The sequence below is a fragment of the Sander lucioperca genome, chromosome 9 (assembly GCF_008315115.2).
Source record: "Sander lucioperca isolate FBNREF2018 chromosome 9, SLUC_FBN_1.2, whole genome shotgun sequence".
Classification (NCBI taxonomy): Eukaryota; Metazoa; Chordata; class Actinopteri; order Perciformes; family Percidae; genus Sander; species Sander lucioperca.
The window spans coordinates 21,803,977-21,818,200 of NC_050181.1; the positions used below are offsets into that span (position 1 = coordinate 21,803,977).

The window sequence follows — 14,224 nt, forward strand, 5'->3', positions numbered from 1 at the left end:
TGATCTCGTATTTTACGAAAATAGTTCACTGAAATGTGTTTCTGAAAACGTTTTAAGCGAGAAATAGGCCGTGCAGTTGCTGAATCTGAATCTGACTGTGATCCAGGTACACTCCTACTCTGGAGGACTCAGGACCTGAGACGGGAGTTTGGACATTGACTAGGATTTATTACACAGGCTTAAAAGTCCTGACACTCATAAGACAACAGATATTGTGTAGTTGAAGTATGTATACATAGTTTAATCAGAATTCCAAGAAGTCTGAGAAATTTTAAGGTTTAGCCACAAATCTCACATTCCCAAATACTATATTCAACCTGAGAGCTGTAACTCTTCTCTCCCATGTTTCCCATCAGACTTGAATGCAGCACCAGTGTTACAGGGTGTGACTGATGTGAACAAGCTGACACAGTGAGATATTCCATATTTTTAAGTGTCTCATTAGTGTTCAAAGTTTGGACATGTCTTCCTGTAGTGAACATCCCATCAGGTTAACAAGTGAAATGTAAAAACTGATGCAGGACACAAGAGGGCGCCTTCATCCTGATAACCAGGGATGTAGTGGAGGTTAAAGCTCCTCAGCTCACTGTCTGCATGTTTTAGTTAAGAACATGTTTTTAGGCTGATAGGAACGTTTCATAATAAACATGCATTGTGTCACACATCATGGTAAATGGTGTCAAACCAATAAAAGTGCAGAAACAATCTGTGTGGCTTCCTTTAAAATATAGTCAGATCTATGTGAGAAATTAAGGCGTAGGCCTGCAGCGACGCGTCGATGACGTCGACGCATCGACGTCAAAATTACGTCGACGTCGTATTTTTGCGTCGCCGCTTCGCCACACACATATGTGGGAGACCAAAACATTGCAGGAAACAGCAACCTCCTCACAGAATTCCCAACAAAGCCCTGCAAAAAGCCTCATGAAAAGAAGAAGTCCTAAAAAAACAGCTCGCCCTTAATCATCGAGGGTATGGGAATACTTAAAATATAGTCCCAAGTACTAACGTTAGCTAAATTAATTTCATGTTTGTGTAGTGTGTTGTGTAGCCTGCGCACTTAGGTGGTGCTAGCTAACTATCTTAGCTCTCCGTGCAGTTTGTTCGTGCTAGGTTAGTAGCTAACGTTAACGTTAGCTAGCTACTGGCGCCTAGGCAGCTGTGTTTAGCTAACGTTAGTTATCATCTAATGTTGGCTTGAATGGTAGCTAGCTTACGGCTGCAGAACACAGCTATCTATAGTAGCTAACGTTAGCTAACGTGAACGTTAGCTACTAACCTAGCACGAACAAACTGCACAGAGAGCTAAGATGCGTTGGTTAGCCTAGCACCACCAAAGTGCACAGCTGCATTAGCATGTAAACCTACAGAATAGCAGTTAAGAGAGTGAGTTTGATTATGCATCAGGTTTTATGTTGGGACTGTTTCAATTCAATTCAATTCAATTTTATTTATAGTATCAAATCATAACAAGAGTTATCTCGAGACACTTTACAGATAGAGTAGGTCTAGACCACACTCTATAAAGCTCCAACAATTCCAATAGTTCCCCCAAGAGCAAGCATTAGCAGTGGCTATTGCGACAGTGGCGAGGAAAAACTCCCTTTTAGGAAGAAACCTCGGCAGACCCAGACTCTTGGTGGGCGGTGTCTGACGGTTGGGGTTATGACGGTACAGGATGTAGCGTGGCACAGCAGAGCATGGGTGGACGCGGTGGACGCAGCAGGACGTAGTCGGGCATTGCAGGGAATCGCAGAGCGTAGCAGGGTGTTATGTTGTGTTAAACAATCCAAGGAATACGGAATATTTATAAATTATGGACATCAGGTGGATAAATCTAGGATGTAAGCGTTTGGATTTATTGCTGAACAACTCCGAAAAGAGGCACAACTTCCAGGCTGGATAGAAAACCTTCTGTAAAGGCTACAAAGACACCAAAGACACCTCCGTGATGGCTAACTCCTTAGCTTTTAGCAGCAAAAATCAGTAAGTTTCTACATTAAACCGTTATCAAATTATCTAAATATTAATCAGAGGTGCCATTGTTCGTCGCCGACGACGAGGTCGGGTTCTGAGGGTTAAAACTCCTGACACGGGGGATCCACTGATGGTCAACAGTTAAAGTGTATCACAAAAAGAACAAATAAAGGTTGAATGAATGAAATTGTTATGAAAATATCATCGAATGTGACAGCCCTACCGTCCGGAGCGACTGCTTTCCTGTCTGATGTAACGTCAGACTCTCTGAAATCTCGTTTCCCTTTCCTGTGTTTTCTGTTTTGTGTTCCTGCTGATCTTCACTCAACATCTTCAGCTGGCAGACTTGGACGCACAGCTGCAAAGATTCAGCAAATAATCTCAGAATAAGTATTTTTTTAAATTCTCTCTCAAAATATGTAGAATCACTGACATTATCTGACATTTTATTAGGATTGGGCATCAAGAACCGATTCCTACTTGCAATCGTTTGGATTTAAATCTGATCATGGGTTCCAGATTTAATATGCACAAGTTTTGGTCTCTGTAGCAACTAGGTGCTTGTTGTGTTGGAGCTGCGGAAGGATCAGAATTGTTAAAATCAAAATAATGCCCAACTCTACACTTCATAGAGATCAACAATGTGGTTTAATCTCAGGTGAATGGTTTACCTGTTCTTATTTAGCTCATTTATTGGAATATTTTGAGAGAAAAGGTCAGAAACTTACCTTATTTATGGACTTTGTATACATTGTCTATTTTTTCACTGTTCCATGGAGCTTCCATTGTGTCCTGAATAACGTGATTATTATTGTTATTATATTATAATATATCAGTTGTAGGGATCCATTATAGTCCTCGTACCAACTTGCGCCGCTCCCTCCCTCTCGTGTAGTGCCATACTAGTCAGTACCTGGCAAAGGGCCAATACCCCTGAAGCAGTACATATATATATATAACATATATATATATATATATATATATATATATATATATATATATAACTAAGTAGAAAAGGAGCAGAATCAATGAAGAGTCAGCGAAAAGGAACCACAGAGAAGGAGGTGTCTGTACGCCCCTCAAAAAAAAATCACTTTCCGCATCAACAAAGCTGGTTTTTAAAGTTAAATCCCCGCGGTTCCACCCGGTTCCTGTATCAGACCGGGAGGGGACACGGAGCCTTCTGTCCACTCGAGGCTCCAAGTCTTTCCTCTCTGCAGGATCGAATGTTTTAAAGCAGACGTCTTGTTTTTGTGCCTCTGCTGACCTAAAAACAGGATCCAGGTCAGATTAACAGCTCTGAAGACACCTGTGGAGATAAAAAAAAGCAGAAACACATTCAGACTATCATACAGTTTTCTGATGATGTTGAAATATTTTCACTTTTCTTTTCTACTTTTTCAAATTTTCTGACATTTAGGACCCTCTATTTTAAATGTACTGTTCTTACTGTTTATTTAAATAAAGTTTTACATGTAGGGATTAAAGAAGAGTCTCTTTTGTACCGGCATTGTCACAGGGACTTCACGCATGAAACCAGCTAAACTTTAACGAAACCCGTCAGGAGAAATTATTTGTTATATTGTCCATGAGATAGCTTTGTAGAAACGTAATCGTGGGCCTAGACAGAAGGCAGATCCACGAGCTTTCCTGGCTTACAAGCAGGAGACGACAAGCTCTGCCCATTTCTCTTACTGCTCATAGTTTTGAACAAGTGCCAAATAGCCCAAATATTAATTATGAATACTCATGTGACATCGTCTCAGTTATTATCTCAGTTCCGCTGTGACAGCTGTATGATGATAAGAGTGTTTTTAGTGAAACTTTAGTCTTCAGCGCACGGACCACACACACACACACACACTAACACACACACACACACACACACACAGACACACACACACACAGACACACACTAACACACACAGACGCACACACACACACACACACACTAACACTAACACACACACACACACAGACACAGACACAGACACACAGACACACACACACACACCAACACACAGACACACACCAACACACACAGACGCACACACACACACACACACACACCCCTTCTCTCTTATCTCTGATGTGTGTATGAAGACATGTCAGGATGAGAGAGCAGATGCTGCAAAACTTTCCTCTGATGATGAGATAAAGAAGTCATGTTTGTTAAAAACAGGAAAAGATCAGCTGCTGATGAGGGTTGGTGTAGAGAGTATATGAGCTGAGTGGTGTCAGTGTTTGTCGACCTCGGAGCAGAATGGCTGCAGTCACAGAGCTCTCCTTCCTGCTGTTTGCTCTCATCAACAACATCCATGCACAAGAACAGATCATCATCCAAAAGGAAAGGACCAATTACACCTTCAACCTCCCCAACAACACCAACTCCTGCCTGATCTCCAGATCTGTTGGTGAGGAGAAGCTGATCCTGTGGAACACCTCTGACCTCTGGTCCAACAGGCCCTCAGTACCTGAACACCTGAAACTACGACTTGACACCACGGTGGAAACTTCTTCTTACACCATCCTCAACCTGACCCATTCAGACTCCGGCCTGTACCGAGAGGAGTGTTGGACTGAGGGCAACGTGACGCATGAGAACAACTTCACTATTACTGTTTGTACTACAATGGATTGGAGATTTATCAGAGTGAGACTTGAAGAACCAGTGGACCTGCCATGTAAGGGAGCAGCTGATAATCTGGATGTCCAGTGGCTGAAACAGGACTCTAGATATGAGCAAGAAACATGGAGCAGAGTTTTTGGGGACAATACGACATCAGTGATGGACAATGTTAGAGGAAGATACCAAGTGGTGACAAACACATCAGCTCTTCATGTTTCCAACGTCACAGCAACAGACTTTACATGGTACAACTGTCTGGTGATGAACCAACAGCAGTGTGTTAGTAGTCAACCTGTAGGGTTGTACCTACAGTTTGAGGTGATCTACCGCTCAGTGGGAGAGACCGCTGTGTTGCCGTGCACTATCGCTGACTCCACTGATGAACAGCCCCCACGTTGGTATAATCGCTTCTCCACTGACCTAGAACAACTAAACCAGACTGATCCTTCAGTAGACCAAAACTACTTGCTGGTGTTTTCATCTCTGATGTTAAATCACTCAGGTCTGTACTACTGTGACGCGTCTATGAGAGAGCAATGGTATGATCTGTTGGTGTGCCCCAAATTTGGCCCCCCTGCTGTAGAGCTCTTCTCAGAGGGAGAAGAAATCACTCTCAGATGCAGAGATAGGGGAGAGGGTACGGTGCATGATTGGTTTATCAAGTCACACCAAACAGAGGGAAGAATCTTTAGTGTAACGTTTGATCAGAGAATGAGCAGAGTGAGCTGGAACGAAAATAATGGGAGTCTGGTTATCTCTAATATCTCAGTGGGAGACGCAGGAGAGTACTGGTGTGCAGTTTATAACCTAAATGGTAACCAGTGTCTGTCAACAGAGAGAACTGTGTTAGTGTACATGGAGCCCTTTGGGATTTACTCCACCTTCTTCAAAGTGCGATGCTCAGTGCTCAGTGTCCTGCTGCTGATGCTCTGTGCTGCTGTAGTCGCTGTGAACCTGAGGACACGGAGAGGAGCGCAGCTTTCAGCTCACACACACACTTAATATGATATATGATCATTTCATCATTGGCGTTAATACAGCCTGGTATACACTGGCTTTAATACAGCCTGGTATACACTGGCTTTAATACAGCCTGGTATACACTGGCTTTAATACAGCCTGGTATACACTGGCTTTAATACAGCCTGGTATACACTGGCTTTAAAACAAGGGATGGGACACATTCATGCAGAGAAAATATTTAAACTAGATGCACCCACAGGAGGGGGGGGGGGGGCTGCTCTGTTAGGGGACATTGGTTTAATAGTTTAACATGTTGGGAATTCACTTTTTAACATTACTGTCACGTAAAAGTTTTAGTTCTAGATGTTGTATTTTAAATCTAAAGATTATGTGATGTTGTATATTATATATGAAGGAATATGAATTGTCTTTAATGCATTTATAATAGTTGTATCTTGCAGTGTTGTCAGTGTTATAAACTTGTTATTATATCTTGGTCTATATCTATAATCTATCATCTGTATAATAAACATTATTAATGAACTATCAAACTTGTTCTGATTGTGATTTCTGATTAATTATTAATAGCAACATATCTCTGGGTCTGTAAAATGTTTCTTATGTTAACTTTCAGTAAGTAAAGTTGATTTCTAGAGCACATTTAAATACACATTAATCTGACCAAAGTGTTGAATAAAAGAACATTAAAATGTAAAATATCAAAACCCAAAAAGAAGATCCGAACAACAACAACAAGCAGCAGTTCCCAAACCCAGAATGATGACATGATGAGACCAGATAGAGAGATTAGAGAGTTATAATGGGTCTTTATCTGAGATATAGAAACAGAAATGGAGGGAGACCATCTGGTATGTGAAGGCAGCAGCTTGTGTGTGTGTGTGTGTGTGTGTGTGTGTGTGTGTGTGTGTGTGTGTGTGTGTGTGTGTGTGTGTGTGTCTGTGTGTCTCTGTGTGTTTGTGTGTGTGTGTGTGTGTGTGTCTGTGTGTCTCTGTGTGTGTGTGTGTGTGTGTGTGTGAGTGTGTGTGTGTGTGTGTGTTTGTGTGTGTCTGTGTGTCTCTGTGTGTGTGTGTGTGTGTGTGTGTGTGAGTGTGTGTGTGTGTGTGTGTGTGTGTGTGTGTGTCTGTGTGTGTGTGTGTGTGTGTGTGTGTGTGTGTGTGTGTGTGTGTGTGTGTGTGTGTGTGCTTCCCCTCTCACTTATCTCTGGATGTTTCCTCTCTTCTCTGAATAATTGTGATCTCTGTGGTTTTAGACTGGTGTAAAGGATGTTGACTACTGGATAGAGAGCTGATGTGTCAAACTTTCCTCTGATGATGAGATAAAGAAGTCATGTTTGTTAAAAACAGAAAAAGAGCAGCTGCTGATGAGGGTTGGCATGGCGATCTGACGGCCTTGAAGGAGCTGATGGGATAACATTTCACTGGAACTGTACTTCTACCATTTCATGTGACAAATGAAATCGATAGGCCCAACGAGTCAGCTCAGCTTTTACCACACGGTAGCTCAGCCTGACTAGACCTAGTCTCTCCTCCTCAGTCTGACTAGACCTAGTCTCTCCTCCTCAGTCTGACTAGACCTAGTCTCTCCTCCTCAGCCTGACTTGGCTTTCGTAAAATGCATCAAGCCAGGCTGCACAGATTAGACTAGGTCAAGCCTCGCTTCATCGGTTATCCTTGATTTATAAATTCTGCTTTTGTGAAACAGCCCCTGAGATGTAGTTGAGGTTAAAGCACCGTAGCTCACTGCATGTTTTACTTAAAAACATGTTTTTTCTCTGATACAATAATATTTATAATACAAATACAGGGTTTAATACATCTTGGTTAGTTGTGTAAAACTGTTGTAAGAAATTCAAAATTAAATAGAAAATTAAAATGAATGGAGACTTAAGTAAGAGCTACAGTGTGGGAAATGGTGTCCCATAAGGGAGCATTATCAGTCCACTATTATTTTAAGTAATGATTGATGATGTTTTTAAGGATATGCAAAAGGTAGCGTTGGAGCAATGTGGAAAAAGGGAAGAAATATAGATTTTGTAGTGGATAAGATGCAGCAGGCAGTAAACAAAGTCCAAGAATGGGCTGTTCAATGAGGATTTAGGATATCTATAGACAAAACAAAGACTTTATCCTTCTCTAGGAAGAAAATAAGTATGAATGTAAAAATCAAATTATCTGGGACAGAATTAGAATGAGTGGAATTCTACAAATATTTGGGTATTTGGTTTGACAAAAAATTAACTTGGACAATGCATATTCAAAAAATTATAGATAAATGCAAGAGAGTGTTGACTGTGATGAGATGTTTGCGTGGAGTAGAATAGGGAGCAAGCAGACCTGCTTTGAAATCCATTTATACAGGGCTGATGAGATCGGTATTTGATTATGGGTGTATAGTGTATGGGTCAGCTGCTAAAACAGCATTAAAGAAGTTAGATGTCATTCAAAATCAAGGTTTTAGGCTATGCTGTGGGGCAATTAAGACCACTCCAGTGGCAGCAGTTCAGGTAGAGATGGGGGAGATGCCTCTCCATCTTAGAAGAGACCAGTTGTTGCGAATTTGAGGGGTCATGATGACAAACATTTGAGTCAGTCAGTTCTATGGCAATGTCAAGAGAATGTCCTAATTACAAGTTTTGGTTGGACAATAAGGCAGAAGGTAATAATGATGGGAATCAGTGCACTGAAAATAAGCCCTTCAGTGGTTTATCCAGTTGTTCCTCCTTGGCTTTTGTCAGAGGTTCCAGTTGATTTAGGATTATTGGGGGAAAAGGAGGTTAATGAAGTGGATCATTACAGGGTTCAGAGTTACATTTCAAGGAAATATAAAGGAGTCATTATATACACTGATGCATCTAAGAAGACGGATACGAAAATGGGAATTGCTTATGTTATCCCTCAATTAAACATTGAATCTGCTAAAAGAATTAATGATGAAGTAGCTGTACACACAGCAGAAATGTTAGCAGTATGGATGGCCTTGATGTGGGTAGAGAGCAACAGACCTCCAGCTCAGCTTTGATAAGCCTTAAGTTTCTTCAAAAGTAATAGTATAGTATTGAAAAAAGTAATAGTATAGTATTGAAATAAGTCATAGCATAGTATTGAAAAAGTAATAGTATAGTATTGAAAAAAGTAATAGTATAGTATTGAAAAAAGTAATAGTATAGTATTGAAAAAAGTAATAGTATAGTATTGAAAAAAGTAATAGTATAGTATTGAAAATAAGTCATAGTATAGTATTGAAAAAAGTAATAGTATAGTATTGAAAAAAGTAATAGTATAGTATTGAAAAAAGTCATAGTATAGTATTGAAAAAAGTCATAGTATAGTATTGTATTTCCTTGTTCCTTCCCTTCAGTGGGTGTAACCAACATGGTGAAATCTGAGAGCTGTTCACTGCACAATGACTTGCAGAAACACATGCTTAGAACACAGCTCAGTCTAGTTTCACATATCAGGAAGAGAGACTCAGACGAGCGTTGTCACTGAGAACAGAAATGGCGCAGAAAGGAGTTCAGCTGGACCGGGAGACCTTCTCTTGTTCCATCTGTCTGGATCTACTGAAGGATCCGGTGACTACTTCCTGTGGACACAACTACTGCATGAACTGTATTAAAAGCCACTGGGATGGAGAGGATCATAAGACCAGCCACAGCTGTCCTCAGTGCAGGCAGACGTTCACACCGAGGCCTGTCCTGCTGAAAAACACCATGTTAGCAGATTTAGTGGAGGAGCTGAAGAAGACTGGACTCCAAGCTGCTCCTGCTGATCACTGCTATGCTGGAGCTGAAGATGTGGCCTGTGATTTCTGCACTGGGAGAAAACTGAAAGCCATCAAGTCCTGTTTGATGTGTCTGATGTCTTACTGTGATCAACACCTCCAGCCTCATTATGATGTTCCTCAACTAAAGAAACACAAGCTGGTGGAGCCGTCCAAGAAGCTCCAGGAGAACATCTGCTCTCGTCATGATGAGGTGATGAAGATTTTCTGCCGTACTGATCAGCAGTTTATCTGTTATCTCTGCTTAATGGAGGAACATAAAGGCCACGACACAGTCTCTGCTGCAGCAGAAAGGACTGAGAGGCAGAAAAAGCTCGAGGGGAGTCGACAAAACATCCAGCAGAGAATCCAGGACAGAGAGAAAGATGTGAAGCTGCTTCAACAGCAGGCGGAGGCCATCAATCTCTCTGCTGATAAAGCAGTGGAGGACAGTGAGAAGATCTTCACTGAGCTGATCTGTCTCCTGGAGAAAAGAAGCTCTGATGTGAAGCAGCAGGTCAGATCACAGCAGAAAAGTGAAGTGAGTCGAGTCAAAGAGCTTCAGGAGAAGCTGGAGCAGGAGATCACTGAGCTGAAGAGGAAAGACGCTGAGCTGAAGAAGCTCTCACACACAGAGGATCACAACCAGTTTCTACACAACTACCCCTCACTGTCACCACTCAGCCAATCTACATCCAGCATCCATATCCGTCCTCTGAGCTACTTTGAGGACGTGACATCGGCCGTGTCAAAAGTCAGAGATAAACTACAGGACCTTCTGAGAGAGAAGTGGACAAACGTCTCACTGACAGGGACTCAAGTGGATGTTTCACTGCCACAACCAGAGCCCAAGACCAGAGCTGACTTCCTAAAATATTCACGTGAAATCACGCTGGATCCAAACACAGCAAACACACATCTGTTATTATCTGAGGGGAACAGAAAAGCAACATATGTGAGACAACAACAGTCTTATTCTAGTCACCCAGACAGATTCACTGAATGGCCTCAGGTCCTGAGTAGAGAGAGTCTGACTGGACGCTGTTACTGGGAGGTGGAGAGGAGAGGGGAGGGAGTACATGTAGCAGTCGCATACAAGAATATCAGCAGAGCAGGGGAGGATTGTGGATTTGGAGAAAATGACAAATCTTGGGCGTTAGATTGTGAGAATAATAGTCATTCATTTTGGTACAACAATGTCCTAACTCCCGTCTCAGGTCCTGAGTCCTCCAGAGTAGGAGTGTACCTGGATCACAGTGCAGGTATTCTGTCCTTCTACAGCGTCTCTGAAACCATGACTCTCCTCCACAGAGTCCAGACCACATTCACTCAGCCGCTCTACGCTGGTCTTTATCTTTATTATGGACACACTGCTGAGTTGTGTAAACTGAAATAGACAGAAGTCATTTAAGGGTTAAACTCTGTTTTAACTCTTCAACTTATTTAGTCTCCATTAGGGCTGGGCGATATGACCTTAAAATAAAATCCCCGATTTTTTCCAAAAAAATCCGATTTAAGATTTAAATCGATTTTTTTCTCCCCCCTACTTAAAATCAATCTGCAGATGACAAAGAAATTGTTCAAAACAAGTTTTAACTTTATTTTGTTTTGACTCACACACACGCACACACACACACGGGGCATGTATACCATTATGATTATTCATGCCAATTTTGTGGAAATATAAATTGGTTTGAGTGTTTTCCCTTTTTATGGATGCGGGGTGCTATATATTCAACAAACAAACGGATGCGTGAGATAAAGCTGTTTTCACACATACAGGTAATTCACTTCTCGTTCCTCGCTAAAAGTTCAAATCATTTTAACGTTATTGCGCAACCTTGCCCCTATTTCCACCTGTTGCTGAGTAACGTACATTAACATCCTATGGTCTCTTGAGTGTAGCATACCTGTAGCAAGCTCCTTCGTAGTAACTAGCGGTAGAAACAAACGGCGAAGAGGAGCTCCGTGCTACAGAGCGGCGATTGCTAGTTGTTTAAGCCGCTACAGACCTCCATCACAGCTCGGTCGTATCAGCGGCATTTAGTAGATGTGTTGAGCCGCAAAAGAGTTCCTCAACACCGCCTCTGGTGCCCCGCATGGTGGTCCTTTAGGTCAGCGGTAGCTGGTGGTTCAGTTATCCGAGAATAGGTGACTCTCAGCCGGGGACAGAGCACCGCGAGCTGCCGGTCATTTCGGCGGAGATTACGGATAAGTAAGTAATGAAACTACTAGAACAAACAAATCGACGTTAACTACACATTCGAGTTAATCGATAAAATCGATTTTTCGCCCAGCCCTAGTCTCCATGTTTGTTGATGAGAGCTGATTGTTGTGGCATTTCTTCACTGCACAGAGATCAGCTGTCAGTCAAACATTATGGGATGTCCTTTGACATCTTATTAGTTGTGTAAATGTTTGAGTTTCTTTAGGTGACTCCTTCCTGTGTCTGTTTAGCCACGGAGGCTATCACTGCTCATGATGATGTTTGTTGACCTGAACTGAGAATGAAAACTTCTCTGCTCTCTAAATGTTTGAATATTTGTATCGATGTATTTGTATGTAGTATCTCTTCCACATCATGGGTGTAAGACACACACACACACACACACACACACACACACACACACACACACACACTGATCATAATCAATAAGTAGATTATTCATTATTGTCTTTTATATATCTGAGAGTCAAACATACTGATTGTGTGGATGAAGTGAATCCGTACATGTAATCGTTGAACTATAATCACTTATATATGTTTGTATTGCTACTTTTAATTTAATAAAATGTTTAATTGCAATGAAGTATTAGACTGTCGTATTCCTTAACTCCAGTCAGTCAGTTGTACTTGTTATGAAGTATTACACTGCAGTATTTCTACCTTACAGTTTTTTATAATCACTTCGCTACTGATTTCAGAACGTTGACGTCATTTTTCAAAACTCTAGACACAAAACTCACAACCAATGATCAAAATACACAATTTTCAAAACTCTAACACCTTTTTTCAATTGCTTGGATACAATACACATAAACCTGAGATCACCTGTTCAATATGACGCAACTTAACATCAATTTACTACTACTTCAAAAGGCAATTCACACATTACATTTCAGATAATTGTCTATTCATTTCATTCATGAACCAATTAGACTACATTATCTATGGATGTAATATTCCATCATCCTTCTTTACTGTAATATACTACTGTTACAGTTTTTTATAATCACTTCGCTACTGATTTCAGAACGTTGACGTCATTTTTCAAAACTCTAGACACAAAACTCACAACGGTCATCTCTTGTAACACAGACTGTCCAATGTTCAAAACATTGCATTGTGCATTCATATCTTTAAAGAAATCTTGCACTTGCACAATCATTGGTTCAAAAAACGAATTGATTGTGAAATACCATTGAAACGTTACTTTAGATCACCCACACACAAGCTACCCATAGTTCACTGGGTCATCGTTAGTGTCGGTACACGATCCGTTCTGCCTGCACGATCCGTTCTGCACATGCGCAAGATAATACTGTTTTACCGAGGATACGACCTGCACGATCTGTTCCACGCTAGCCTATGGCTAGTCTCCACCGGGAAGCTAACGTTAGTTTAGCTAACAGCTAATTCGGCTAACCGCTAGCTGACAGCTAGATTCAGTCTAAAATAACGTTAACTCAAACGTAATGGGAAAAGCAGGCTACAGCTAAATTAAGACTTCACAGTAATAACAATAAAGACAAGTATTGAGTGATTGTATTTTAAATGAGCACAAGTAAAGTTGAACTGACGTAACAGCTGTTATATATGTTAGGTGTTTGTTATATATGTCAACGTTTATTTTCAAGTTTTATTTTGAGGGTCTTTTAAAGTTATTACATGCTGTCTCAGCTAGCAGTTAGCCGAATTAGCTGTTAGCTAAACTAACGTTAGCTTGCCTGTGGAGGCTAACGGCAGACCGCTACAATCAGCTAGCGGTTAGCCGAATTAGCTGTTAGCTAAACTAACGTTAGCTTGCCTGTGGAGGCTAACGGCAGACCGCTACAATCAGCTAGCGGTTAGCCGAATTAGCTGTTAGCTAAACTAACGTTAGCTTGCCTGTGGAGGCTAACGGCAGACCGCTACAATCAGCTAGCGGTTAGCCGAATTAGCTGTTAGCTAAACTAACGTTAGCTTGGCTGTCGACCGGAAGCGTGGAACAGATCGTGCAGTGTCGTAAATCCTCGTACAACCGCGCATGCGCGAACATTTTGCGCAGGCAGAACGGATCGTGTACCGACAGTTAGTACAGTCATTAAATATTGTAGTACAAAATAGGTGATACATGTTTCATTATGGTACTACATATAAATATATCCCTGTAAAAGTACTGCAGTAGTAGAGAGAATACTACAGGCCAATGTATATATATATATATATATACATATACTACCGGTCAAAAGTTTGGGGTCACTTAGAAATTTCCATTCCACTCCATTACAGACAGCATACCAGCTGAGATCAGTTGCATTGTTTTTTTAACCAGGGCAGCAGTTTTCAGATTACATTATGTGTTTACATAATTGTAAAAGGGTTCCCGACTGTTGTGGAAAGAAGTAGCTGATCTTTAACGCAATATCTACATTGCCCGTTATCATCAACCATTCATCCAATGTTCCAAAGGCCCATTCTGTTTACTAATCTGTTTACTTTTAATTTTAAGCAAATTAGAGGATCTCTGTCAGATGCAGCTGCTCTGATGTTCCTTCACTCGATGATATTTTCACACATGAACTACTGCATCACCAGCTGGTCTATGACGGGTTCTACTATCCTAAAACCAATTGAGCTTTTGTATAAAAAGGCACTCAAAACTCTAGATAAAA

General features: G+C 41.2%; 1 protein-coding gene across 1 annotated transcript in view; it reads left to right on the forward strand.

Moving 5' to 3' along the window:
• The window catches only part of LOC116052712 (tripartite motif-containing protein 16-like), a 30,334-nt gene extending 18,572 nt beyond the window's left edge, over nucleotides 1-11,762 (forward strand). The window contains exons 2-3 of the mRNA XM_036005223.1: nucleotides 8,948-10,795; nucleotides 11,653-11,762. Coding sequence (XP_035861116.1) covers nucleotides 9,087-10,745 — 1,659 coding nt within the window. The 5' untranslated portion in view covers nucleotides 8,948-9,086 and the 3' untranslated portion in view covers nucleotides 10,746-10,795; nucleotides 11,653-11,762. The remainder of the gene's footprint in view (nucleotides 1-8,947; nucleotides 10,796-11,652) is intronic.
• The last annotated feature ends 2,462 nt before the right edge of the window (nucleotides 11,763-14,224 follow it).